The sequence below is a fragment of the Athalia rosae genome, chromosome 7 (genome assembly GCF_917208135.1).
Source record: "Athalia rosae chromosome 7, iyAthRosa1.1, whole genome shotgun sequence".
Classification (NCBI taxonomy): domain Eukaryota; kingdom Metazoa; phylum Arthropoda; class Insecta; order Hymenoptera; family Athaliidae; genus Athalia; species Athalia rosae.
In genome coordinates, this window is record NC_064032.1 from 12,015,793 (window position 1) to 12,041,533 (window position 25,741).

General features: G+C 43.9%; 1 protein-coding gene across 6 annotated transcripts in view; it reads left to right on the top strand.

The window, feature by feature from the left end:
* LOC105686941 (tyrosine-protein phosphatase Lar) overlaps positions 1-25,741 on the top strand; it is a 332,804-nt gene that overhangs the window by 233,544 nt on the left and 73,519 nt on the right. For 5 of the 6 annotated variants that reach the window (XM_048658459.1, XM_020852863.2, XM_020852869.2 and 2 more), the window contains 3 exons: positions 11,587-11,625; positions 19,360-19,491; positions 20,356-20,514. In XM_048658459.1, coding sequence (XP_048514416.1) covers positions 11,587-11,625; positions 19,360-19,491; positions 20,356-20,514 — 330 coding nt within the window. The remainder of the gene's footprint in view (positions 1-11,586; positions 11,626-19,359; positions 19,492-20,355; positions 20,515-25,741) is intronic. The other variant, XM_048658461.1, reaches the window with a different exon arrangement.

Here is a 25,741-nt window from a genome sequence, read left to right on the forward strand (position 1 = left end):
ACCGATGATAAAATTCGCACATTTCACGCCACGGTGATCCCCGATGCCGAGTAGCTTCATCTGGACAAAAAAAAAAATGAAAAAAAAAAAAAAACACAGAAAGGAAAAGAAAGATTCGAGTTCGTTTCGAATTGATTTTCTCTTGCCACACGTGTATACTTCATTCGAACCGTCGAAGGGATACTAAAACACGATACGTACGGCAGTAATGACTTTTTTTTTTTTTTTTATTCCCTTTACTTTCCTCCCTTCCTTCCTCGCTACCCACGAGTCCAAATATGTCGTTCGAATCCCCGACTGAATCGTCGTCCTCGTCGACGTCGTCGTCGTCGTATCCGTCCCGGTCGGATTGACGGCGAAGGTAAACACGTCCCGAAGCTCCCTTCTATTCCCGGATCGAGTGGTGAGGATTTTCCTCCCATCCGAAAACCCCCCGCGGAACACGAATAGTACGTAGGTAATACGTACCCTGCGATGGATAATGGCCGGGAGAAGCACACAACGATCCCACGGTGTTGTTTTAACGCGCGTTCTCATTCGGGTCGTTATGGTAATCTTGAACGCCCGATTTACTGCTAGCTACCGACCGACTCCACCCCCGTTTCTTCTTCTTCTTCTCCTTCTTATTATTCCTTCTTTTTTGTTCTTCATCGCCACTGAGCTACGAGTCAGGTGGTGGTCAGTCGTTGCGACTCACGCAGACCACGCGACCCTCGCATTTCTCGATGAGGGGTGCTTTTTTTTTTTTTAGAGTGAGAAACTACTTCGCGGTAACGTCTGAAACGTCGATGAAGAGAGAGAAGAAAAGAAAAACAGAAGAAAAGAAATAGAAAAACGAGCAAAAAAAAAAAACAAGAAAGAAAGAAAACCTACCGCCCTCCCCCATGTATATTTCAGATCTGGAAAACACGCCACGTTATACGCAGACATGTGGGGTTAACGGGGCATATCAAACGCTGTTATGATTGCCTGAACTTGGCTGTTAAGGGTTGGAAAAAAAGCGGGGGGGGAAGAGATTATTGGACGAAAAGCGAGTTTTTTCTTACCTACCGACTGTGAGAAAATATTTTCCGCCGCTTGGTTTGTCTCGTTTCATTTATTTTCGTCGAAATAAAGAAATGAGAAAAAAAAAAAAAAAAGGAAAAAAAAATGCAAAATGCGTGACACATTACATTTCATTGGGTATCGGATGTTACGTGTACTCGGTGGTGTGTATCGTCGGGAAAGCAATTTCTATGGCTCAAGATGTGCTTATTATAAATCGAGTAGACTTCGCCCTCCCTTGCTCAAGTTCCTCAACGTCGACGAGACCCCGAGTAAAATGTTTCGAAGTACCGTAATAAGTCGTTTGAATCCGCGCGGATGAAACGACCGAGCCGCCGGTGTCCCTCCCTCCCCCTCCCCCTCCCCCTCTCCACCTCCTCCTCGGGCTCCTCATCTCTGCGTAATATAAATATAGGTAGAGGAAAATTCAAATATTTATTTTCCAAGGGACCTGCAACTCTGCACGTATTTCTCATAAACTTATTATTAAACTAATATATGCGCGTTCGAATCGCCCTTGTAGTCTTTTATGAAATTTTTATAGTACCTTTTTTTTTTTTGTTTTTTTTTCTCCTATCCTCTTTAACTCTCGTTCTTTTCAACGAACTTCAATATCCTTATAACCGATCATTCTTATCCACGAGAGCAGCAATGTGCGAAATAATAAAATTGCTTTTTTTGTTTCATTTTCTTTAAATACATTTCTATTTTATTTATTTATTACTTTTTTTTTTCTTCTCTCTTTCAACATCATTCGGTGAAAAGACTTTAAAAGGGCGTTGTGATGAATGGGGAGGGGGGGAAGCGGGGAGCAATAATTCATGTGCAGAGCAGCTGGTATCATTTTTCAATAGTTCGGCTTACCCGGCATTTATATCTGGACAGTACCAGCAGCAGCGGCGGCGGCGGCGGCAGCTACCACCCCCTTCCTCGCTGTGTGCGGTTACGCCGGCGAAACGTACGAACGAACGCGAATCCGGTTCACTCAGTTGGGGGGGGATGCTTACCGCCGCTTCTGCCGCTGCTGCTGCTCGCGAGCAAACTGAACGCGCGACTCCCCACCCCCCCACCCCCCCCCCCCTCCCTTCCCCCCAACGGCTCTCGAGTGGCGGACGGTGCTAAATTTTCCTCGATGCAAATGAGATCCCTGATACGAGGCGAAATATAAATCCAAAAAACCCACGAATATTTATGCCCATTATCTAACCTACCTGTACACGGGGAGTACGGAGACACCGACCCCCCGCCCCCGCCCCCCTTTCCTCCCTCCCCCTCTCGCCCCCAGCTCCTACTTTATTCACAGTATCAAAAGCCAACCAACCCCCCTTCGACGAGTTCTGCCGGGAAACCGGAGCGTTCCAAAATATTCGTCCCTTTTTATTTCATTTCTGTCGTTGGTTCGTTTCTGTTCTGTTTCACCAAAACCATTTCACCCTTATTGGAAGTTGTTTATTTTTTTTTTTCTTCGTTTTTCCTTTTATTTTTCAATCGCCGAGGATGTACTCGGATCGTAGCTCGTGTTTCACGCTTGTGGGAAGTCTTGACCTGACGAAAAGTGGCAAGTTTCCAGAGGTTTTGTGGAGAAAAAGAAGGATACGGGATAGCGGTGATATCTGGTCGGGTGGGTAGAGGTAACACTCGGGGTCGACAACCACATTTTCAGCCCCCAATCAAAGCCATTATTGAGCTCATCCCTCGTACTTTGTTCACGAGGATATCCCCGTATGTGCGGGTGCACGGGGTCGTCGCAGGGTAGTAGTTTGGCGATGTGGTAGCTACTGCGGTCCTTCGCTTCCTTCGCTTCCTCGCTTCCTTCCTTCCTTCTATCCGCAGGGGTACCGGGTATAACCTGCCAGAACTGGCTTCGGGCCAGGGTATTCATTCCTGAAACTAACCACCCACCCACCCACCCCCCACCCCCGTACTTCCCACCGATCTAAGGGGCCAATTATTTAATCAATTCCACCCTCTTAGCGGTCCCGGAACCCCACCCTCTTTCTCGTTCACTCGCTGCAGAGCTAAGTCTCAGAGTTTCCGTGACAATTGAAATCGTCCCCTCACTCCTCTCTCTCTCTCTCTCTTCCCTCCCTACCCCACTCGAAGACAGAGACGTCGACTACGCCGAACCACCTTGTATTTCCTTCCCTCCTCCCCTTCCCTCCCCTCCCCCTTCATCCCTAAGGCCAAACCCTCTTCTCTTGTTTCTCCTCTCCTCTCCTCGCCTCCTCGCTATTCTCCTCACTTCGTTCTAGCTTGTAGACTTCAAATCATCTATTCCATTAGGATGCTTGTAACGGGAGTTTATTTTCATAAAGGGGATTGTAGATCCTAGAATAGTGTCCTGCCTCTTCCCTTTTCCCAATTTCTGCTACTACCTCGTTTGCAATTAACAAAATTACTGGGGAGGGAAGCCCGTCATTTCTATGCAGGCATTACCGGACCTGCACTATACGCGAACGCGAACCAATGGGAATTCCTACTGGAAATCTTACGTTGTCAGAAATTCCGAATGGAATTGAGAATTGAAATCAAATTTATCCGACGAACGGACTCGTCCGGAAACAACCCGGCGGTATAATGGAATTTCTTTGTCGCGTTAGCTTCCGGTTGTTGTTTTTTTTTATTTTTTTTTTTTCACCTGTGGAGAATTAACTATTTCTATCGCCTGGTATTTTTTTTATTTATTTATTTATTATTTTTTCTCTTTCGCCTACCCTCGATTTCCTTTCCTCCTCTCTTCTTTTTTTTTTTCCATCGTGAAGGCTCAATCCGGTGAAAATCACGACACGCGACACCCGTGCTCGGCTATTATCGATCGGCGGAACTTTTATCGGCGCATCGGATTAGATAATGGGGTGCAGTGTGTGTGTGTGGCTTGATATTAAAATTTATGACTTGTCGAGGGAAAACGGAGAAGGAGAAAAAGCGGCAGACCGGCTTTAGCAGCTTCGGCTATATGCAACAGGTATCTTTTTTTTTTTACCCTCACTGGTTATAGCTCGATGTAGGGCCCTGCAGAGGTTCCTACGGAATGGCGATTAAGGCAGGAATTTCGTACGCTCTGCGAATAGGTGAAATTCCGAATAACCTTCCGAATCACGATTTCCTTCGACGGTCGACGATGACAGTCGTCTCAAGTTTCACGCTCCATAGAAAACCAAAAGACAAAACATACGTAAGTTTCGTATATTCTCCTCCTCTTGTTGTTTATTTTTTATTTTATTTTTTTTTCTTTCTTTTCACCCGTAAAGTTCCTTCGGGATCCCGATTTTATACAGGGATAGTAATTAACCGGGTTAGAGTCTCCTCTCGATTACGTTCTAATCCCCCCCGGTTGGTTTTCCACCCGACGATACGCCCCCGTAAGAGAGCGGGACAAGAGCCCCGTTGTAAAACCTCCGAATAAATCCCGAAGCTACACAACCCGCCTCGACTTACCGGGCCGGGTCTCCGTTCCCTCAGGATTTTCCCGTAGAGACGCGACGCGCGACGACCGCGGGCAACGGGAAGAAACTCCCCCGATTCCTAAACCAACGAGCACGTCCCAATCACGCCACAAACAATTAGATATAAAACCGTACAACCCGAAGGTTTAAGGGCCGCTACGGTACGTCGGATACGGGGAGACGGTCCAACCCCTTCGAAAGTCAACGAAAATTCACCGGGGAACGGTACATCACTTGTTAGCCGACTAGCCGGAAACCCCGCGAGAAAACAAACGCCCACACGGAACAACGACGACCTTTAAAAACCCGGACCACCGCGAAATTCTCAATCTTTATTCTCCGCCTCGAGCCGAACGATCGATTGTTTTCTCTTTTTAGGTCAAGCGAATGAGATTTTCTCGACAATTTGTTACTTATTTATTCGTTCGATGTGTTCTTTCTCCTTTTTTGTTTTCGTTTTTTTTTTTTGTTTTTTCTTCTATCAACGCCCGTCGCGAGGAAGGGAAATATAATTTTCCGCAGTTTTTCATCTATAAATTACAAACCGTTAGCGTCGCGAGATGCCATTTTCTCGCGTGTTTCCAGTCGATTAATCACGGAAAATATCAATAGCGACGGCTTTCAACGCCTCCGTAGAAACTACGATTACTTACGTCTTCGACTTAATATAAGCTTAAGTCGTGTCGACGACGACGACGACGACGACGACGTTGGGTGCGTATAAGCTCTTGGATTACGTCAATCGCGAACGAGAAAAAACCGTCTATAAGAGGGCGCGTGACAATTTACAAGTGAAACCTCAAACTCCGCAACCCTGAGGGATTTTAGGGCCGGCGAAGGGCGAAGGGCCGGCGAACGGGGGCGAACACGGGGCGAAAGAATGAAAATAAGGAGACGTGTGACCGTAGAAAAAAAGCCATCGCGATCCGCGGCGTTGTCGTCGTTCTATTCCTCACCCGTGGAACGGATACCCTTTGGTCGGTCGGCACGCACCGTTCCGTTTCGCGGACGGAATATGAAAAAAGTGAAGAAAAAGGGGAGAGTAGGAAAAATAAAATCGAGAGCAGGAGAGAGAGAGAGAGAGAGAACCGACCCCCCCCCCGGTTGACAAATCGTTTGCGGTGAAAACGAAATGGGATTTCAATCAGTTATATTGTTCTGCGAATCGTCAGCCGGACGAAAAGTGTACTTTCTCGTCAGCCGATGGATCCGAAAACGTTAGAGGGGAAAATCGGATGTCACGTAATGGAAAATCACGTTGATTCTCATCGTTCAGAAAAAGTTGAAAGACGAAATTTGCGAAATTTGATACTGTAACTGTGTCTGTTTTGAGAAAAGTTCGCACACCTCGTCCAAGGATATCATAAATTCACAGATTCCTCGTTGCAAAAATTTTTCGACGCTTCCTCGATGAGGGATGAAGTCTCCTCGCTCCTCTGCGGGACCAGACAAAATTCAATATCGAAATAATCTGGAGTACGGCGTGGGCGGCGAACGAAAGAAAATTGACTGAATTATCATAAGACTCAGCAGGTAGCGTCGGTATCGCGGGAGTAAAATAATGCCAGCGTCATATTCAACGAGCGTTACTCGTCTCGCTCCCGTATTTTTCCGTATCTTGTTTATTTTATTTTATTTCATTTTATTTTGTTTTTTTCTTCATTCTTATCCTCTTCCTCTTCTCCCTGCCGAAGAAGACTTCGTCGGAGACGGAACGAGTCAGGTGTACCGCCCTTAATCTCTCGCTACGAAAGAACGAAAACCCGTCGAATTTCATTTGTACGGGGGGGTTCTTGTTCTTGTGTTTTTTTTTTTTTTTTTTTTTTCCTCTTTCTTCTTCTTTTTCCATTAAAATATAAATTTCATTTATAAAACCATGACGATACACCAACGGTGTATCGAACGAGCTGGGTTATTCGATGGGAATAGCGGTGACGGCCAGGCGAGATGAACGCGAAAATGGGAACGGGGATACGGAGCATTGCCTGATAATAAAATGACGTCCCCCTCTCGGCAGTCTCGCGATGTGATATATACACACACACACACTACATCTATACCCCCGGCGACTTACCGAACGTTCATCGACCGAACGAACGAACGACCGACTGCTCGGTGTACGCGAATCGTAAGGGATGAGAGACGCTTCTTCCGGGACGCAAGGGTGAAACGGCGGAAGAAGGGGGGGGAGGGGGGGGAGGGTGAGGTACGGACGCTTAAAAATTCTACCGATCAACGCGAGACGCTAAGAGTATTGGAATTTCTCACGGTGCGGAAAACACCGAGGGGAGCGACCGACGGCGAAGAATCCCCCATCCTCCCTCGGTCGAACGTCTCGATAATTTCAGTTTCCGGGTTGCCGGAAAAGTTACCTTTTTCCCCCCCCCCCCCCCCCCCTTCGTTCTCCTCGTTACACAGCCAACAATTTTCCAACCAGCGTAAATCCTCTGCAAATTATAATTTATAAAGTGATCCGTGTCCGGGTTAAGAAAAAAAAAAAATACCAACTACCTTTTTTTTTTTCCTCACTATTTTTCCGCAGCGTTATTTCCGTTGGAGGGGGGGATGGAGGGGGGTGAAACGAGGTACTCGATACACAAGACGGTTATACGTATATTTACGCCCACACTTTGAGTGCTCGTGGCTCAGTTACGACGCAAGAAATGTACATGTTGGTAATGGTCGCCGAGTTATACGACGAACCTATTTTAAATATCGTTTTCAGAGACCGGGGCGAGTCGAGCCGAGCCGCCGCCGCCGCCTCCTCTTCCCTTCTCTTCTTCCTCTTCACTCGCTGCTCCGCCGCCGCCGCCGCTCTCTAACATCACCCTCACTTTCTCCGGTTGCGTAATGTAATAACTTTTGCACATAGTCGCAGTAACGCCCCTCTACTCGCTGCTACTTCTTCACCTGCACACTCCGTAACGAAGATATATGTATTTTACAACGTACGGCTGTACGTACGCGTACGAAAGCGACGTTTGAAAGCTCTCTCGGAATAATTCGTAGCGCCGATTTGTCGATCGTCGCCGCAGTAACGGCCCGTCGTCCGCGGCGGAGCCCCGTAAACATCATAGCCGTTGCAGCCCTCGGTGATATTCCCAGTACAATCCGACTGAAAAACTTTGAAAATTTTTTTTTTTTTCTTCTTGGGACGGGGGAAAAACTGTATCGAGGGGGCGCGCCAAGCGACCTGACCGAAAGCTCTCACAGGGGTTTCCGTCGCCGCTCGCCGTCCTCTTTCCTCTCCTCTCCTCTCCTCTCCTCTCCTCTCCCTTTGAACCACCGGCAACGTCTGCCACTCGCGGGTATATCTCCGTGGAACACTCGCTTCGGTAATGAGACATGTGGTATGAGTAATAGATTCGCATTGTATGCACCGACACGAGAGAGCCTGTCTAGAGGTCAGAGAGAAGCGGTGACGCATTTCCCCGCCGCTCTGATCTAATTATATCCAGACGCGCTACAAGCTGCAAGCGTCAGGACGAACGCGGCGGTTCCCCTCGTCACTCCTTGAACGCGATTTCGATCGGGGTCGGAATCCGTCGTCGAGTCGAGTCGACCCGACCGACGATTTACCACCACCGACGGACGGACCGACGGACGGTGGCGTACGTTTAGGAGTAAAAATTCGATCGAAAACGGAGTAACGAAGAGCGTCTGTAAGGGGGGAATCGGTCGCTCCAATAAGGATCGCCGGCGTTCTCACATCGCGGGGTGGCGTTGCGCTGCTCCTGGGGTACAAGGGGGAGGGGGACGACGGCAAACCTCGGGATTCTAGGCACGTGGAGAACACACCACCTCTGTTTGGTCGAATGCCGTTGGCTTGCTGCACACCGTGCGCCGAGCAGCCGCCTCCACAATGCCCACAATCGTATCTGCGATGTAACGGGTGTCCGGCCGCCCCCCGCCCCCCCGGAGCGAGGGGGAAGACGGGGCGGCCGAGGCTGGACGGAGTTGGAAATAGAGGTGGCTGGCTCTCCGGTGCGCCGATCCCCGTACGTGACCAGGGGGACGGGGAGATTATTTTGCAAAATGGGAAAAAATCTTGGCGAAAACTGTTGGGACGCGTTAAAAACATGATGTTAACGGTGAGCGAGCCGTCGGTAATTTCGGAGTGAAATATCACCGCGTAATCCCGGACTGACCCCTCTAGGGACATTGACAAGGGTTGACCCCCACCCCTCCCACCCCCCGCAAGTTCGGCTACTTTCGCCCGCTTTCAGTCTTGTCTCGGACGGTAAGGAGAATTATAAATCTCTCGGAAAAGTGTCTCCAGTTTCCGTCGCAGGTTACCGACGACTTTTCGAAAAGGCTTTCTTATTAGACGTTAAAACGTATAACTCAGACAAAACCTAAAACAACATCCGCGGGAAACTCGAATCAACGACAATCCACGTTGAACGCGTCCGCGTATTTCTACATTCGTCGCGAATGTAGAGACAATAGACGGCCCTCTATTTTCTGGTAATTATTTTTTCTCTTCTTCTTCTTCTTCTCCCCTCTTCGTTGAAAACCGTGATAAAACCGTGATACTCGTCGCTCGATCGTTGTACGGCGCGCACGAGTGGGACGGTTGAAAAGCTTCTCAACTTTCGTATTTGCCCGGTTGTAGGGTATCAATTTTCATCAATTAGCTTCAGGTGCTCGCGCGTAGCTTCCGAGACATCGTACCCGGCGACGGTTCACCTCCTCAGTTTCACCCCCGGGGGAACTTGAACGGACGAGGGAAACGCGAGAGGGGGGGGGGACGCCACGTCGTATCTCGGCTGTTTGAACTACTAGCTCGTAAACCTTACCGCTAATACGAGTCGATATTAATAGCCGAGCTGATCGGTTTCTACCGTATTAACCATATACCGAGTGGCTACGCCAACGACATCGGTAAAACACGAGGGAAACCGTAGGAGAGAAAATCGAGAGGGCACGGCGGGCCGGGGGGGGGGGAGGGGGGAGGGGGAACCGCTCACCGCTCACCGTCTCGTGCCTGGTTGAGATAGGGCAGACTCTGCGAACGGAGGTACGTGCGTTTCGTCGGGTCGTCATCGTAAGCTTTATTATTTATTAACAAGCGGACAAACTTACCGCGGAATTAACAAGAGTCGTCGTCGTCGTCGTTGTCGTCCTACCGTGTACAGCGAAACCCCGTTAATTTTATCCCACGTACATTCGAGTCGTAGTAGTCGGTTGTTATTCCGTGACGCAAATACAATAAGTATATACTCGGGTAGAAAAACAAATTTAGCGTATCCCATTTTCGCGAACGTTGGACGAGAGCCGGCCGCCGCCGTTCAATTGGCGCGCGGTTTCATTAATTCGCTCGTTGACCCGTCGATGGCGATTTTACGCATACGTCCGTCCGTAAGGAGAGGTGAACCTTGTGCGCCGGGGGAGTCGAGCGGCGGACGGTCGACGGTTGACGTTATTCTACGCGTCCTTCGCTCGGGGGGTCCCCGGGGTTCAGAGGGTGTCCCGCGGGTATCCGAGCCCTCGGGCGTCGTCCGTTCGTCCATAAAACAGACAGAAGGGAAACAAAGGGCTCGTACCGAAGCGCGCCTCGGTATCTAGCGGCGGCGGGTTTCGTTTGGCCGAATGTGTATAACGCCGAAGGTAACCCAAAAGCACCTAGATCCGTCCGTCTTTCCTCCCCGGTTTCGGAGCTCCGGCAGGCACGGGTCCTCGAATCTACGACCTCGGATACCACACCGAACGCCGTTTGATCTCGTCCCTTATTCGTCCCTTTCTCTCGTCCTCCCACGCGAGACAGACGCGATCCTATATATATGTGTATATAACATTGGCGACCCTTTTTCAAGCGAGAGCAGATATGCAGGATACCGGGGAATCCTTTTCACCTTAACTCCAACCCTATGGCCGACCTCGAACATTTGATGTTTATATCTCTCTCTACCTAAGCGAGTGTCGCGGCTCGCGGGGTGGCGAGCGAACAGCGGAAGGGGGGAAATAGCGAGAGTACGCCGGTGTTATTGACTAATGCAGTACGCCGGTGTCACCGCCAGCCGTAGCTTAGGGTGAAAAAAAAAAAAAATAAATAAAATAAAAATAAACAAAATAAATAAAAATAAAACGAAATAAAAATAAGGGGAGTTCGGATACAATACGAGCGCATTGGTTAATGGTGTGTGTCACCCCCATGTGCGAAAGCTCGGGGTATCCGCCTCTCTGTCTTCTGTCTTATGTCGCGCGCGGGCTCTCGATCTAATGGGGTGAGATGGAAGAAAAAGAAAAAGAAAAAAAAAAAAAACGAAAAAAAAAGGATGGAAGAGGATACACAGCAACGAGAAAACGTGGATAACGCACAGGAGTAAAAGTGAGAAGGGATATTTGGATTTTTTCACCTCCCTCGCACTCGTACGTTTTTCCCCCTTTCGTGGTACCGAGTGCGGCGGCGTCATTCGACGGTGAAAATATGACGTCGGTTGGGGGTACGAGGGGGGAAAAAAAAATATATATTCTCTCCACTCCGCTTCGCTTTGATTCCCTCCGCGTTTTCTCCGCTTTTGCTTTGCCTTCGGTTCGCTTTGTCGAGATTCCCGATGTGTGGCCCTTTGTGAGCCCGATCGGTGACTGTGAGTCTACATACACATGTCTACGTATATCTCACATTTCACGAGATGATTTGGCTAATCTAATATCAGCTTTCCATTTTACATTTATTCAAACGAATAAAAGCAACGTTATTGTACGCTTATCAAAAACCTGTTCGCTTTTCTCATCTTCCTTCTTTATTACGATGGAAACGCCGTCTCCGTGTTTTCTTACCTTAATCCCCCCCCCCTATCCCTCGAACACTCGGAGTTCTGTTTTTTTTTTTTTTTACTTCGCACGCTCTACAAAGATTGAGGAAAGCAAAAAAAAAAAAAACCGCAGCGAACGGAGCGTGAAAAAATTCCTTGGTATATATTTTCCATACCTCGAAACCGAAAATCGCATCGCTAATCGTCCGTAACGCGCGACGAAAAAATCGTTCGTCGATAGAAAATTTGCGAACGTCGAATCGTCGTATACGTTGACTCTGGGACCGCAATCGGATGACCGTTCAGCGAAACGACGATGACCACCGAGTGTTTTTCAGGGAACTTCAGCGACTTATCGTACATCCATTACCTGACACGTGAGTATAACGAATCGAGGGTTGGAAACGAGTGTTGAGAAAATGAGAAAATTTATTTTCTTTGGGAAGAGCGACGGAAGCAAAAAAAAAAAAAAAAGAAAAAAACCCAAGTCGATCAACGATTCTAGTCCAAAATACATTTTTCTCCGACTGAATGAAATTCAGCTGAATGTGGCTTGGTGCTCTCAAATATCGTTTGTCGAATTCAAAATTCTCTACCGATCTAAATTTTAGATCTTTTGCAGCAACGGATGGTATAATGATCTATTTCTTTTTTTTTTTGTTTTTCGTCCTTCTATCGCTCATCTCATCGTCGACTAATCCATAAAACGATCAACATTTTCCATAGATATACGCAGAAAATACACCATAGATGGGGGGGGGGGGGGGGGGGGGGGGGTTAGTACCAGGTATGGTTTGGGGATGGGACGCATACTTTGAATTTCAAATATTCGTTCATCTCTCCTTTACCGTATAGTCGACATCGCTCCTGTTGCAGAAACGGTTTTCTACCGTCCTTTTTCAGCTACGGGCCAAATCAGCTCACAACTTTGCAAACTGCGCTCGGATGTTCCTGTTTGTTGTCATTTGTTTCGTTCAGCCCACATCCTCGCTTTATTTATGGTGCTTTCAGTTCTAGAATTGATTTTGTGATTTATTCTACGGGCTCAACGTTATACAGCCTCACCCCCCACCCCTCACCCCTTTCCCCCTTTACCGCCTCCTTTCGGTTCTACCTTCGCGCCGCACGGACCGTTTTGCATTTTCAATTTCGATACTGTCTGTTTATGGGTATTTAATTTTTTTGTTTCTTCGGTTACTTTTTTTTTTTTTTTTTTCTTTTTTCCGTTTTCCTCTTTCACCTCCGCTTTATTCGTATTTATATTCATTCATCTGTATCTACGTACGACCGTAGCAAATACACCCCATATGAAATATTTACGAGAGGAGATACGAGTCCTGCGGGGTGACTTCCTTTTCTTTTATTTTTTTTTTTTTGTTCGTTTCCTCGCTCTCGTCAATTTTTGTCGAAAACTGAAGAGTTGAAAATCAATTGCCGGGCAAAATATTTCCATTCCCTTCTTTCCCCCTTCGTTCTGTCGGAGGACGAAAATTTTTCAGAGGAAAACGGGGGGCGTTGGTTGATTTTCCTGTAATTGATAACCAGGACGTTGTACACGTAGCTAAGTAACTGTGATTGGAGAGAACGACTTTAACCCGAGTACCCACTAATCTCCGACACTCGACACGTTGCTAACTACGGACTCCTTTCGATATAAAATCGTCCCGCCCAATGATAATCAAGTTTCAAAAATTCAGCTTTCTTTTAACCAACTCTTTCTACCCACCTGTAAATGATAGTAAAAATTCATCATCGCAACGACTATACGCGTTTCGACGAGTTCGTTGAATTTTTTTTTTCCCAAAAAAATTCCAAGACGAAATAAACGTCGTCGGACAAACGTAGGTACACGCGGCGAAATCGCTCAATACCAACAACTGCCGGGACGCGATGCGGTGATACGCTGAATTCTGCGGGAAATCTGGTCGGTTTCAAATGTCCATTAATTTATACGCGTGCCAGCGGGTTTGCCACCTTGAAATCAGGTCGGCGACGGACCCTATCAATTTCTCTGCACCGATTTTCCACGATAAATAGAGAGCTCACTCTACACCTTCGTACAACACCCGTGTACTCCGGATACCTGCAGGCGGACAAATTTCTATAGCGCGATACGCGTCGATGTAGAACTGTACATATATATATATATGCATATATACATATATATATACACACACACACACACGATGTACGTACACGTATGTAGATATATATGTAGGTGGGTACATATGGCTAGCTATATTGAATATTGGCAACGCAGTTTGGCGTATATTTAAGTGGCGTGATCTATCCGCCCCTTCTTCATCCCTTTACATAAATCTGGGCATGAGAGGTGAACGAGATATTGCCCGGATTTGACCTCTCCGAGTTTGGCGTTGTGTGTGCGCGCGCGTGTGTCCGTGTGTATGGAACGTGTATAAATATAAGCGCATACTTCGCTCTGGAGAACAGCTTCTCGAAAGCTTTCATATAACGTCTAACCTAACCCTAGCTTTTCTAAAGGGGTAGGGGGGGCGGGGAGGGGGGAGGGAGGGACATTTACCGCTTGTTTAGAATATTACTCGCATATATCTGCATAAATTTTACACAGGTCTCTTAATAATGGGCCGGGGTTTAATTCACTTCTACGAGTTGGTCACAATTTTCGGTACATGAAACCTCTCCGCGCGATACACGTTCACCGTACGTATATGCGCGAGTCTCGAACTTCGTCTCAATGTCTGAACGATAAAAGTTATCGCGAGCGGGAAGAGAAAAAAAAAAAAACAAAAAAAAACAAAAAAATGAAATCAAACGAAAAACCGGGACGAAGAAGGGACGCTCGCGGACGTTTAACCCTTTGGAAAACGGTTCCGGAGCTTCGGAGGGAAGATTTTTCTTTTTCTTCTTTATTTTTTTTTTTTTTCCGTTCAAATCGGCGGCTGTGAGAAAAATCCCCGGCTTATTGTGCGGATTTGGGTACTCGCGAGCGAGAAGAGCGGGAAAGGGGGAGGGGGGGGGGATTGAAAAAGGGGTGAAGGACAGACGTGACGGAGTCAGGGGGAAACGGAGGGGTAGCCATGGGACGAAATACATATTCAAATTGAATTACTCGCGCTACCGGACACGTTGATTTGAAATCATTCGCTTAAGCCAAAGCCACGCGATTTCGCGACGCCGTTCGTTCGTATATTCGTTCGTCCGTCCGTTCGTTCGTTCGTTCGTTGACTAATGGAAATTCTCAACGCGAACCCGTTTAAAACACAACCGCGTTTTGCATACACGTATAATATGGCGTGTATACACCGCTCAAGGATCAAACTGGCTCGTATCACGTAATATTCATAGAAAATTTTCGTCAGGGTTTATTTTATATACACGCACTGCGCGCGGTATAATTCGCACAAAAAATCATTTTCAATTCCATTGCCGTACCGACGTGAACGGTTTCTCTAAGTGCAGCCCACATACTCGAGTGAACTTGAAAAAAAAATCAGGGGGTAGCAATAAAAAAAAAAATAAAACAACAAAAAAAAAACAAAACTGCTTCCAAACGCTTTGAGCTGTATCGTGAAATTCAGGGATCGCTTATCGTTCGGAGAAATGAAAGTCGGTAATAAAAAAAAAAAAAAGCACCGTGCATCATGAATCGTATAATAAGCGTAAATACCTCGATGGTAGGTGTACGTGTACGTATAGTTAGGTGGGTAAAACTTTTATCTATAAATATAACGCGGATATCCTACGCGTACATAGGTGTATGTGTGTGTGTGTGCAAATTGATATGAAAAGTTTCGCATGCTCTGAAAATATATATATATATATATGTGTGTGTGTGTGTGTGTGTGTGTGTGTGTGCGGAGGTATACACCAACCTTATATATGCCTGGAAAACAGCATTACGTGCGAGTTTGCAGCGCGTTGCCGCCGCTGCTGCAGAGTTCACAATTTCTAATTGAAATCCCACAGCGTGAAAGCTCGCTGTTAGGACTTTATCGTCCCTAAACAGACCCGTGATGCAATTTATAAACCGCGATTAATTTTCTTTCATAATTAAATGGATATTATTATCCGAATTACCAACTCCGTTATATCGGATATACGTGTACGTATACACCCCGTTCATTTAACACATACAGTCATCCGATCGCGCCATTATCCTTATTCTGATCCTGACTCGCGGCTCGTTATACGATCCATTGTACCGCGTACCGGTGATCAAATTTTTTTTCAGAAAAAAAAAAAAAAAAACCGCTAGAAGATAAAAAACGAAACTGCATTACGATAACATTTCCGAAGTCTAAGGTCTCTCTCAATCGGATGGAAATATTACAGTTTTTTTTTTCTAAAACGACACGTGGCGAAATTCGTTGTAAATTTTTTCGAAAGAATTCTTCGTTTTCATAGAAAACTATAGAGAGAGAGAGAGGCTTGAAGAAAGAATCGGGTCTAATTTCTTGCTTCATTGTTCGAGATTTTGTTACGACGCGGGAGAACGATTTACACGTGAGTTTCACTACGCGACGAATTATTATTTCATCGGGTGAGGGGAAAAAATCCATGGGAAAACTACGGTGGATTTGTACCCTCGGTCGGGTTGTACGGCGACCGCTTTTCACGGTGGCCAGCAAATATTAATTCAATTTAAACGGAAAAGCTCTTGCCGCGAACCACGTACACGCGTACGTACGCGCGTGTACCACGATCTGTAGTATACGTACGTACGCGTACGTATATGTATAGGTATATGTATGTACGCGGTGTAATTACAAAGAGTGTTTTTAAAGGCAACCAGCCAACCGACTCGCCGCTTCCGACTTCACCGGGCCGTTTCTCTATCACGCTGCACTCCTGCGGTACTTGAATTTTTTCTTCTTTTCTCTTTTTTTTTCAGTATCTATTTACTCAAGTATTCAGCGCCGAATTGCCCTCTATGATATCGACCCCTCTTCACCGTCTCGCGTCGCAGGGGGGAAAAGAAAAAAATTCAATTGAAAAATATTAATTTACAATACACCCGTGTCCCGTCTACGTATACGTATACATACATAATACACATCATCCGAAACCTTACGAAGATAATTAACGAGCGATTGACAATTTTCCACCGAGTCGAAATAATTAGCGAATTTTTTTCTGAATCAGCACCCGACGTGTTTCAATTTTTGATAGCTTTTTTCTCTTTTTTTTTATTCATTTTTTTTTTCTCTCTCGTCCTCTAATCTCTGCTTTATTGGGGAAGCAAAAACAACAGGTTCAAAGGAATACGATCGAACCATGTCGTCGCGGCGTTTGAGAGTATTACGCCGTGAGGAGGGAAATCGAAACCCCGGGAGGCTTAAGTATCGGTAGATATTGTACATATATATATACATATATATATTCATATACCGATAGAAAGTCCCGTTGGAGGAGTATTAAAGTGACCATGATAGTCGCCATTTCCCCCGTCGGCTTATACCGACTCTTGAACGGCTCCCGAACTCCGGGCTTCGTCTAATTAGACGGTGTTGAGTTTTGAGTCTCTCCGTTTGATGCCGTACCTATAACGGGCGAAGGAACAAGAGAAAACTGGATACACGGGGTCAACGTCGATTAATTCCCCAGCAGCAGCTGCCGCCGCCGCCGCCGTTGCCGCTGCTGCTGCTGCTATACTCTTATACCGGTTCTCACCCCCCACGTCCCTATCCGTCTCTCTTTTCTTTATCACAAACGACGACGATGAAAACCCACCGCCCCCCTTCCTCCTGCCCCCCCTCATACTACGGAAAACTCGCGCACAAGTGCCCTCGGAACTTCCTGCGTCCTCTTTCGCATCTTATAACATATATATATATACATATTTTCATGTACATATAAAATATATTATTTGAACACGCGCGCCTTCCTTTTTTTTTTCTTCTCTCTTTTTATTTACTTTTGTCATTATATCATTTTTTTTTCCAATCTGCTGCTGCAATCCGCTATCGCATGAGCGAATTTCAAGAGATTTTTATTTTTTTTTTTATTTTTTATTTTTTATTTTTGTTTTTTTTTATCTCGAATCGTTTGAAAAAACGGACGACCTCAAACTCAACCGCCGTGCTTACGTGTACGTGCGTACACTATGTATATTATATGTATATTGTCGGGATTGATCTGCATTGCAGGAAAACACGGAATAACGGTGCTATTATTTTACCTCTTGTTGTCCACATTGTTTGCTTTTTCGTCACGTATCGGACCGCGTTACGTTGTTTCTGAAACAACCTGAAATCGCCCCAAAACCGAATGGATCGTATTTCAACTTTTTTTTTTTTTTTTTTTTTTTTCCTGTTCAAAAGTTTCTCTCGGGTTGTGTATAATCGGCGGTGGATGAATCGCCGGAAATTTTTATCTCCACTCCAGGTTAATGTGATTTTTGAAAAATCGTTGACCCCGAAGATACGACGGGAACGGTGGGTTATATGGGATATATATTTTTTACGCTCGGTAACGCTTCTTTCCCTTTATAATTTCTCGAAACGAATCGATCGTCATCTTATTTCTTCGCTCCGACGCGTAACGCGAAAACCCGAGTTTTAATTACATTATTAGTTATAAGATCTTCGCGGGTAGGTCGGGGGAAATTTTGGACGACTTGAGGGAACGAATAAAATCGAACGAGAATTGCTTTCTTTCTTCTTCTTTTTTTTTTTTTTCTTTTTTCATTTCTTTCAAGTGAGAAAAGCAGGGTGAGAGTCCGTTAGTCCCTAAAAGTCGAACTTTCGAAATGACGTCATTTTCATATCACGTTTCCACGAACGAACGTACGGTCTTTTTCTTCCATTCTTTTCGATGTTTGATCGTAAATTATTATTATTCTATATTTATATCTTACACCGTCGTTCCAACGGCGGCAGGTGCACTTGACGTATTATTACAAATAAATATTCTATATGGTTAAAATTTATGGACGAATCGTGCAATGCCAATAATCTGAAATAACTACCGCCCCACCCCTCGCTACCCCTTCGACTCTTCCCCCTCCCCCTCCCCCTCCCCTCTCTCTCTCTCTCTCTCTCTTTTTTTTCACCTCCTCTCACACCCCCTAGACTCACCCCTTTGACCTGACCCGACCTAACCCAATCCACCTTGAGTGCGCGGCACCGAGTAATTTTCTCGAGTACTTAAAACCCCCTCGTTTCACAACCTGCAGGCATCGGAATTATTTTCACTCGAGAGATAAAATTACGCACGTATCCTCCTATTACTAATTTTTTTTTTCCTACCGTTCTTTTATTTTATTTATTTATTTTATTTTTAATAAAACCCATCCCGTTCATCTCGCTGTACAGCAACGTATATATCTTCTTCAGCCACGAGTACGTAAAGAATGAAAGAAAATGGAAAATAGAAAAAAAAAAAACACACTTTAAATTAAAATTACATACGATTGGTTTGATCCTTTGAGTGACACACGTAATTTTATTCCGACAATTCTCTAATTATATTTTCCGTGCGATGTATGTGGAATTAATTAATTACGTACTTAATAAAGATGATTGAAAATTCTCATTTTCATCATTCTGAGTACACGGAAATTATTTAATTAACTTCTCATGTGCCTATTTTTTGAAAAATCCTTTTTCAACATCACAACGCTACGATATCCTTCCGATTAAAAGTTTCCGATTAAAAGTCGATCGAACAAGGAGAGAAAAAAATGAAAAGGTCGATAATGGGAGACCATATATAGAAAGTACATCTATTTCTATACGCTGATTACATTTACTTTGTACTCTATAAATGGACAGTATCGAATTGAGATTTTTCTATTTTATCCGACACGTCGTGTATTCTGTACGTGATTTTCATACACGATCGCCGTATCTGATCCCATCACCGCCGTATTCTGTTTTATCATCATCATCATCGTCATCGTCATCGTCATCGCCATCGCCTCAGCAAAGTTCTCCCAATATTTGTGCGCGTCATCCCCCTCCAGTTTCACGTTACTCATGCGCATCTAATTTATATCGCCGATATTTTTCTACCCCTTAGACGATATACACCTGCACTCGAAACTGAATAGAATCGAATCTTCGCACCGCGCCTGTTGTGGAATTACAAATTAATAGAATTTTTTTCGTTTTTTCCATTTCTGTTCTCAGATCCACCGGAGATTCTGAGGAGGCCGATATCGCAACAGGTTAAAGCCGGTGGAATCGCCTCATTTTATTGCGACGCACGTGGAGATCCTCAACCCCAAATACAGTGGCGAAAAAATGGCAAAAAATTGACACGTGAGTATTCGATCGCCGTTAATTTCGTTACCACGTCACAACTGGAAAACCTAGGAATGGAGAGGAGTTCAAAAACTTTTTCGTCCGTTTTCCCTTTTTTTTTTCTCTCTCAATTTCTTGAATGAATCCAATCAAACGGATGAATAATAATGAGCGGATGATCTTCAATTGGATCATGGTCATTGAAATATTCATGGAATATCGTCGAACAGTTATTAGAATACCGATACAATTAACGATTGTGGTGCTACGTACCGAATCGGCAATAGGAAAATATTTATCGTTGTCTGAAAGTAACGACCGATACCTGTACCTACGTACACACATACATACGGGTACATACGTGTACCCGTATGTATGGTAAATAGAAGCGTTGACAAGCGGACTGGGTAAGTACCTTCCCCACCTAGGTAATATAAAAGGAGAAAGAGAGCAGAGGGAAAAGTCAGCGTCGCGACGCCGACGCCTCTCAAGTAATTTACTACCAGTTGGAACAGTTTCATACGACGTACGCAACGCGCAACGTCGTTCGCTCCGCGTAGTATTGTCTCTTAGCTTTTATTACTCTTTCATCTTCTCAGGACGTTTGCCTAAGCGCATCTGCGTAATTGAAACTTCTTACAGGTATAAACTTTGAAAATGATTACGATACAAATTTAATTTTTCCCTACCGGATCGTTTGGCGAATTTCCATTTCTTACTTCCCGCAAATAAATGCTAACTGGTCACACGAGATCCTCAGATTTTTGAAAATAGGTTTCCCCTCTTTTTTGAAATTCATCTTTCAATCGTTTCCAAGTTGAATTCTTCGTACACACGCTTGTTACCTAACGAATATCCGTTAATTATTCTCTCTCCTTTCAGAGTCCCAACCTCGTTACCTGGTTCAATCTTATCCCGGCGGTGCTTTCATGAGAATCGAACCTGTCCGAGACGTAAGGGACGACGCCACGTACGAATGCGTTGCCGAAAATGGAGTGGGTGACGCCGTTTCCGCCGAAGCTCAACTCGTCGTTCACGAACGTGAGTTTTCAATCACCGTCAACATTTGTCTCGTCTTTGAATCGATGTTATTACCGTAAACGTGACGCAAAATTATCATTGTCTCCGTTCGCAAAAACGAACGATAAACAATCTTCCCAATTTCGTCGTCGAATTTTTTTTTTCCAAATAATTTCGTGAGGAATAATAATTGGTTATTGGTAGGTAGGTAGGTAGGGAGAAATGGAAAAAAAAAAAAGAAAAAAAAAGGAATCGAGTACACATACGTACGCGTTCATATTGGTAAAATAAATAAAATGCACAATCTGAATTTTATCACGATAATTCGACGTACGTGCTTGGCTCACAGTCGGAGTTGTGGAAAATTTGTATACGTACACCCTCACCTATTGACCCTTATCGAACTTATTTTTAGCAGACCGGGTATCACCCCGTAGCGCTCGAATTTTTCAATTTATTGTTCGTTGTAAAGTTGATTCTAAACGCAGATGAAACCGCTCCCATCATTTCCCATATTCCGCGTATAGCGTACCTATACGTATATCTACTACATTGCATACATGCACGATATATACGTATGTACAACGCGTACAGTCTGCAGCGAAACGTATTATATACATACTGTCGGGGTTTAATAAAGCGCGCATGTATTTGCTCCCTGTGCAAACAATTGTTTAATAAAATAAATCGCGAAGCACAAGGTTTGTTCCATGTTCGACGTAGTATAATTATATTGCGTTCGGAGAAATATTCGAACGTCATTAACAATTATTATTAATAGAAAATAAAAGAACAAATGAAACGAGTCTTTTATTATTGAATAAATTGATGACTCTGGCGATTTATTCGACTGAGCGTACAAAAATATATCGATAAATTGTTCTAGAATTAATGATATTCTCAACGCGTTGTACGAAAATACTATTTTCTATTTTTGCTTCGATTCTTCTGCTCGATTTTTCGAATTCGACTATCCGATCGTGCGCAAATATATACGTATATAATTACGATTGATTTCCACCCCTCGAAATTCGGTTACGAAATTAGCGGTTACCCGATGGACAAAGGGTGGTGACTTTATATCGAGTGATCGATTTTATTGTCCGGTGCGTTTGGTGTATTCACCTTCGCGTACATTTCTCTGTTTCGTTTATTTTTTCATACCGTTTTTTGAGCATTTTTTTTTTTTTTTTTTCGAGTTTTTACAACCGAACCATTTTGCTAAATCGGTCGCACGTAGAGCGATTATTCATCTCAATCTGCACTCACTCTCCGCACTCACTCAATGTACGAACCATTATTTATGCTACACCGCTTTGTTCGAAAGCCTGTTTGCAAAAAAAAAAAAGAAAAAATGGAAAAAAATAGGAGAAATAGGAAAAAAAATAGGTAAAAAAATCTCTCCCCATTTTTTCAATGCAAAGAATGTTTGTTCTGGCTGTATAGTTATTTTTCGAAATCATTTCACAAAAATATATCACGGCGCTGTCGTGAGTTTTTCAGTTTTGGAAAAGTCAAAACTCAAAAACGGCCGGGCACCGAAAATGAGAACTGAATAAAACATATGAGCGACGAGTTAATAGTTCCCGATGAGATAAGATGAGAGGAGAGGTAGATTTACATATTTTGGGACCCGGAAAGCTGGGCTTGGTTGAAATTTAAAGGGTGGCGAGCAGCTGGATGAAGAAGGGGGTGGGGGGGGGGGGGGGGTGGGGGGGTGGTAACAGAAAATGGTTGTGCGCTACGGTAGCACCGTTGCATTAAGAATTAGGGGATGACTACTACCTTATGTCTAGGTACATGCATTTAAATGTTTCAACTACCCTTGCGGCGTGTTATATGTATATACCACTTTCTTCCTGCCCCTCTTTCCACCGACCCAATTTCTGATTACTTAGAGCTTCGAATTAAATTTATATGAAGCCTAAGTGGTCTGTTCCCTTAGCTTAACTTCGTCGTCGTCGTCGTCGTCGTCGCGGTCGTTGTTGGTGGTTACTGCTTCTCACTTGTATTATGTAACAAGAAAATTACGGAAACTTACAATTACACTTTACAGTATTTATGTTACGTGTGGCTGATGTTTAAAGCGAAGTATACGCCCATTTTGCTCAACTGCCTCATAAATCTTGAAAGGGAAGGGAATTCACGGATTTCCAACGGCAGCGAAAATATACCTACCCGTCGCTCATTTAAAAAAAATAAATAAATAAATAAATAAACGAATAAAATAAAATAAAAAAAAAAAAAAAAAAAGATACGTCCATGGTATCAGCGACACAAAAGTTGAAAAAAATATAATATCCTCGTAAAAGTATTATTATTCGTTACTGAAAATCGGTTCTTTTTCTTTTCCCCCATTTTTCGAATTTTCCAATATTTTCCGAACGCGGGCGATGAAAGCGATTGATTGGAGTTTTTCTGCGGACTGCCACCCCCCACTTTCTCTCTCTCTCTCTCTCTCTCTGGTTTCCACTTCCCTCCACTATATATATATATATATATATCTGGCGATAACGCAGCGTTCTCCATTCGCGCTCGTCCCATTCGGACCATTAAGCGACCAAAACGTAAATTGAAACTCATACACACCGGTTTGCGGGAACGATTTCTCTCCACTTTTCTCCCCTCCCCTCTCTTTCACTCGGCGGTCGTGTGTAGAATTCATACCTACGCTCACCGTAGGGCCCTGCACGCCGGCCGTTGCGGGGTTTGCGGGGGTTGCAGTTCGAAGGGGTTGTTGCCGATGGAAAGTAAAGAGCGAAGAGATAGAAAAAAAAAAAATAAAAATAAAAATAAAAATAAAAAATGATCAGGACGGCCGGGGGTTGGAAAGAGAGTGAACCGGGCGTTCGGTGTCGATGCACAATATACAACCCCACGTATATATCTACACGGTACACATAAAACATGGAATTGCTTGTTTTCCACGGTTTCCAATTAATTCCAATCACGTTTCCGAAGATCAGAAGAATACAACCCCGCGGCTAGGCTACGTATAAACCGCCGTGTTTTCCACGTACACCTGTATCCGTCGGTGTACACTTACACACAGAGAGACGCGCGCGCGCGTATTTCTCCGTGTACCGTGTAATGCAACTTCCGTACGTGTTCAACAAATTTATAATATAATCGAATTAAAAGAATAAAGAAAAAGAAAATATAATTGCAAGAATTTAATATGTATATAGGTGTACACGTTGGGGTATATCTGTACACGGGGTCATAATACATATACATCTATTTAAGTGGGTAAAATAATCGCTTTTTTATTACTTACACAGCCGCTCTTCGGATTATTTTATAGACGATACAGGTATAAAAATATTAATAAGATTAAGAGAATATTAAATCCAAGTGGATGATGATTTCGTGTAATATTTTTTACCTTCGTTATACTTGGTCGTCATTATTGTCATTATTATTATTTGTATTTCGGTTTAATGATTTAACGGGGGGGTCGTATACAACTCACCGTTGTTTTAACGGGTGGCTGCTGAAACCATCTGCCATGAAACGGGGTACCTAATTCGCGTATTAAAAGAGATGAAATAAAAACGACACTTGCCGCGTAATAATCGTTAGCCGATGCGGCGATACGCTCGTGCTTAAATTTTTCGTTTATTTTTTTTCTCTCCGTCTTGCTTCTCTCCCTCACTCATTGCTTATATTTCTTGCAATCCTCGTAAACTATACAAAATAATAAAAATGAGAAAACAAGAAGAGAAAAAAAAAAAAAAAAAAAAAGGAAAATTATTACGATGATAATAATATTTTTTAATATTCGCATAAAACGTCAAGCATCTCTCAAACCGAAGCCACCTTTTATATCGTCTTCTCTCTTTTTTTTTTTTTTTCTTTCCTTCGGTATCTTTATAGATTCATATTATAGAGAGACATAAATATATGTACGACGAGTGTAAGAATGTTTTCAGACGGTATTAAACACGGGGGAGAAAAATTGTTTCTTGGCTCGTTTAAAAATCTTTTTATTTCTCTTCCAAAGAGAATTAGGACGTATACGTGTATTGTGTTTCTCGTTAAGTATAATATAACCGCCAGTTATTACGATCCGCAACCAGCCCGACTTTTATTACATTATAGTAATTCTTTCCTCGAGTACACGTCGAGGCCGAGCTTTTATCACAGATGATGATTGCTGCTGCTGAAACGCACGGTAATATAATTTACACTCGACGTCGAATTACGATGAATACGCATACTGTAGACGGTCGAGTGTCGTATTGTACGCCGATTTTTACATTCGACAAATTAGCGAGTAAACGTGTGGCTCGCGTATAAGAAATCCGATGAACTCGGTGCTTTGATCCGAAACAATTCGACTGGTTTCCCCGAAGAAATTCGCTCGAATTAAGGGGTTGGCAGAAGAATTTTTTTGCGAATGAAAATTTCGTATACAATTCAAATACCTAAGGCTGTTCCACGATTTAGCGAACAATATGTGGTTCCTTTTTGCTATCTATTTTTTTCGGCGTCCCCTCGATTTTGTAATTCAGATGTTAATGAAAATTTGAAGACGTTTATTTGAACAACGGTCGAGCCAACGGTTTTCATGCTTGTCCGTTGTTGTATATGTATATGATATTCTTTTTATTTCTTTTCATGTAATTTTTATTACTTTGTGATTCGGTTTAAACAGTCCCCGCGGCTCTTCGCGCCCAATTTCGTCCTGCGTTTTCTAACCCGCAGTGAATTTCAAAAAGGTTTTGAAAATGAGAATTCGCCAGCCCCGCAGTGCCGGGAGCTCGCGGGTCCGGAGAATCGCTTTGATGAATATTCTGAACCCGGATTACCCGGTTCGTGTATCTACCGGAGCGAGAGAAAAGCTTTTACAAATATTTGAATCCTTTCCATTATTACCGTCAATTAAATTTATAACCATCAAAAAAAGCGCTCACCCCCTCTATAAATTATTTCTTACATATATACGAAACGTAGGTAACGGTATATGTACACTTAAATTCACTTTCTTTTACCGAATACCGTACGGTTACTCAACGTCGCTTCGAATGAAATAGCTTTCGGTTTTTTTGAAAACCGAAATACGAGAACATTCGTCGGATGAGCTTTCAAGCTTCTTCTGTCCGTGTATATCATCGCATCGCAGTGGTTCGTACGTTTGCGTGGAGAAAATTAATTTTTTTTTCCCGATCGTTTTCCCATTTTCATATTTTTTTGGCTTTTTACCCCACTCTTTCCCTACGATTAACTTACCCTACGTCGCGTAACC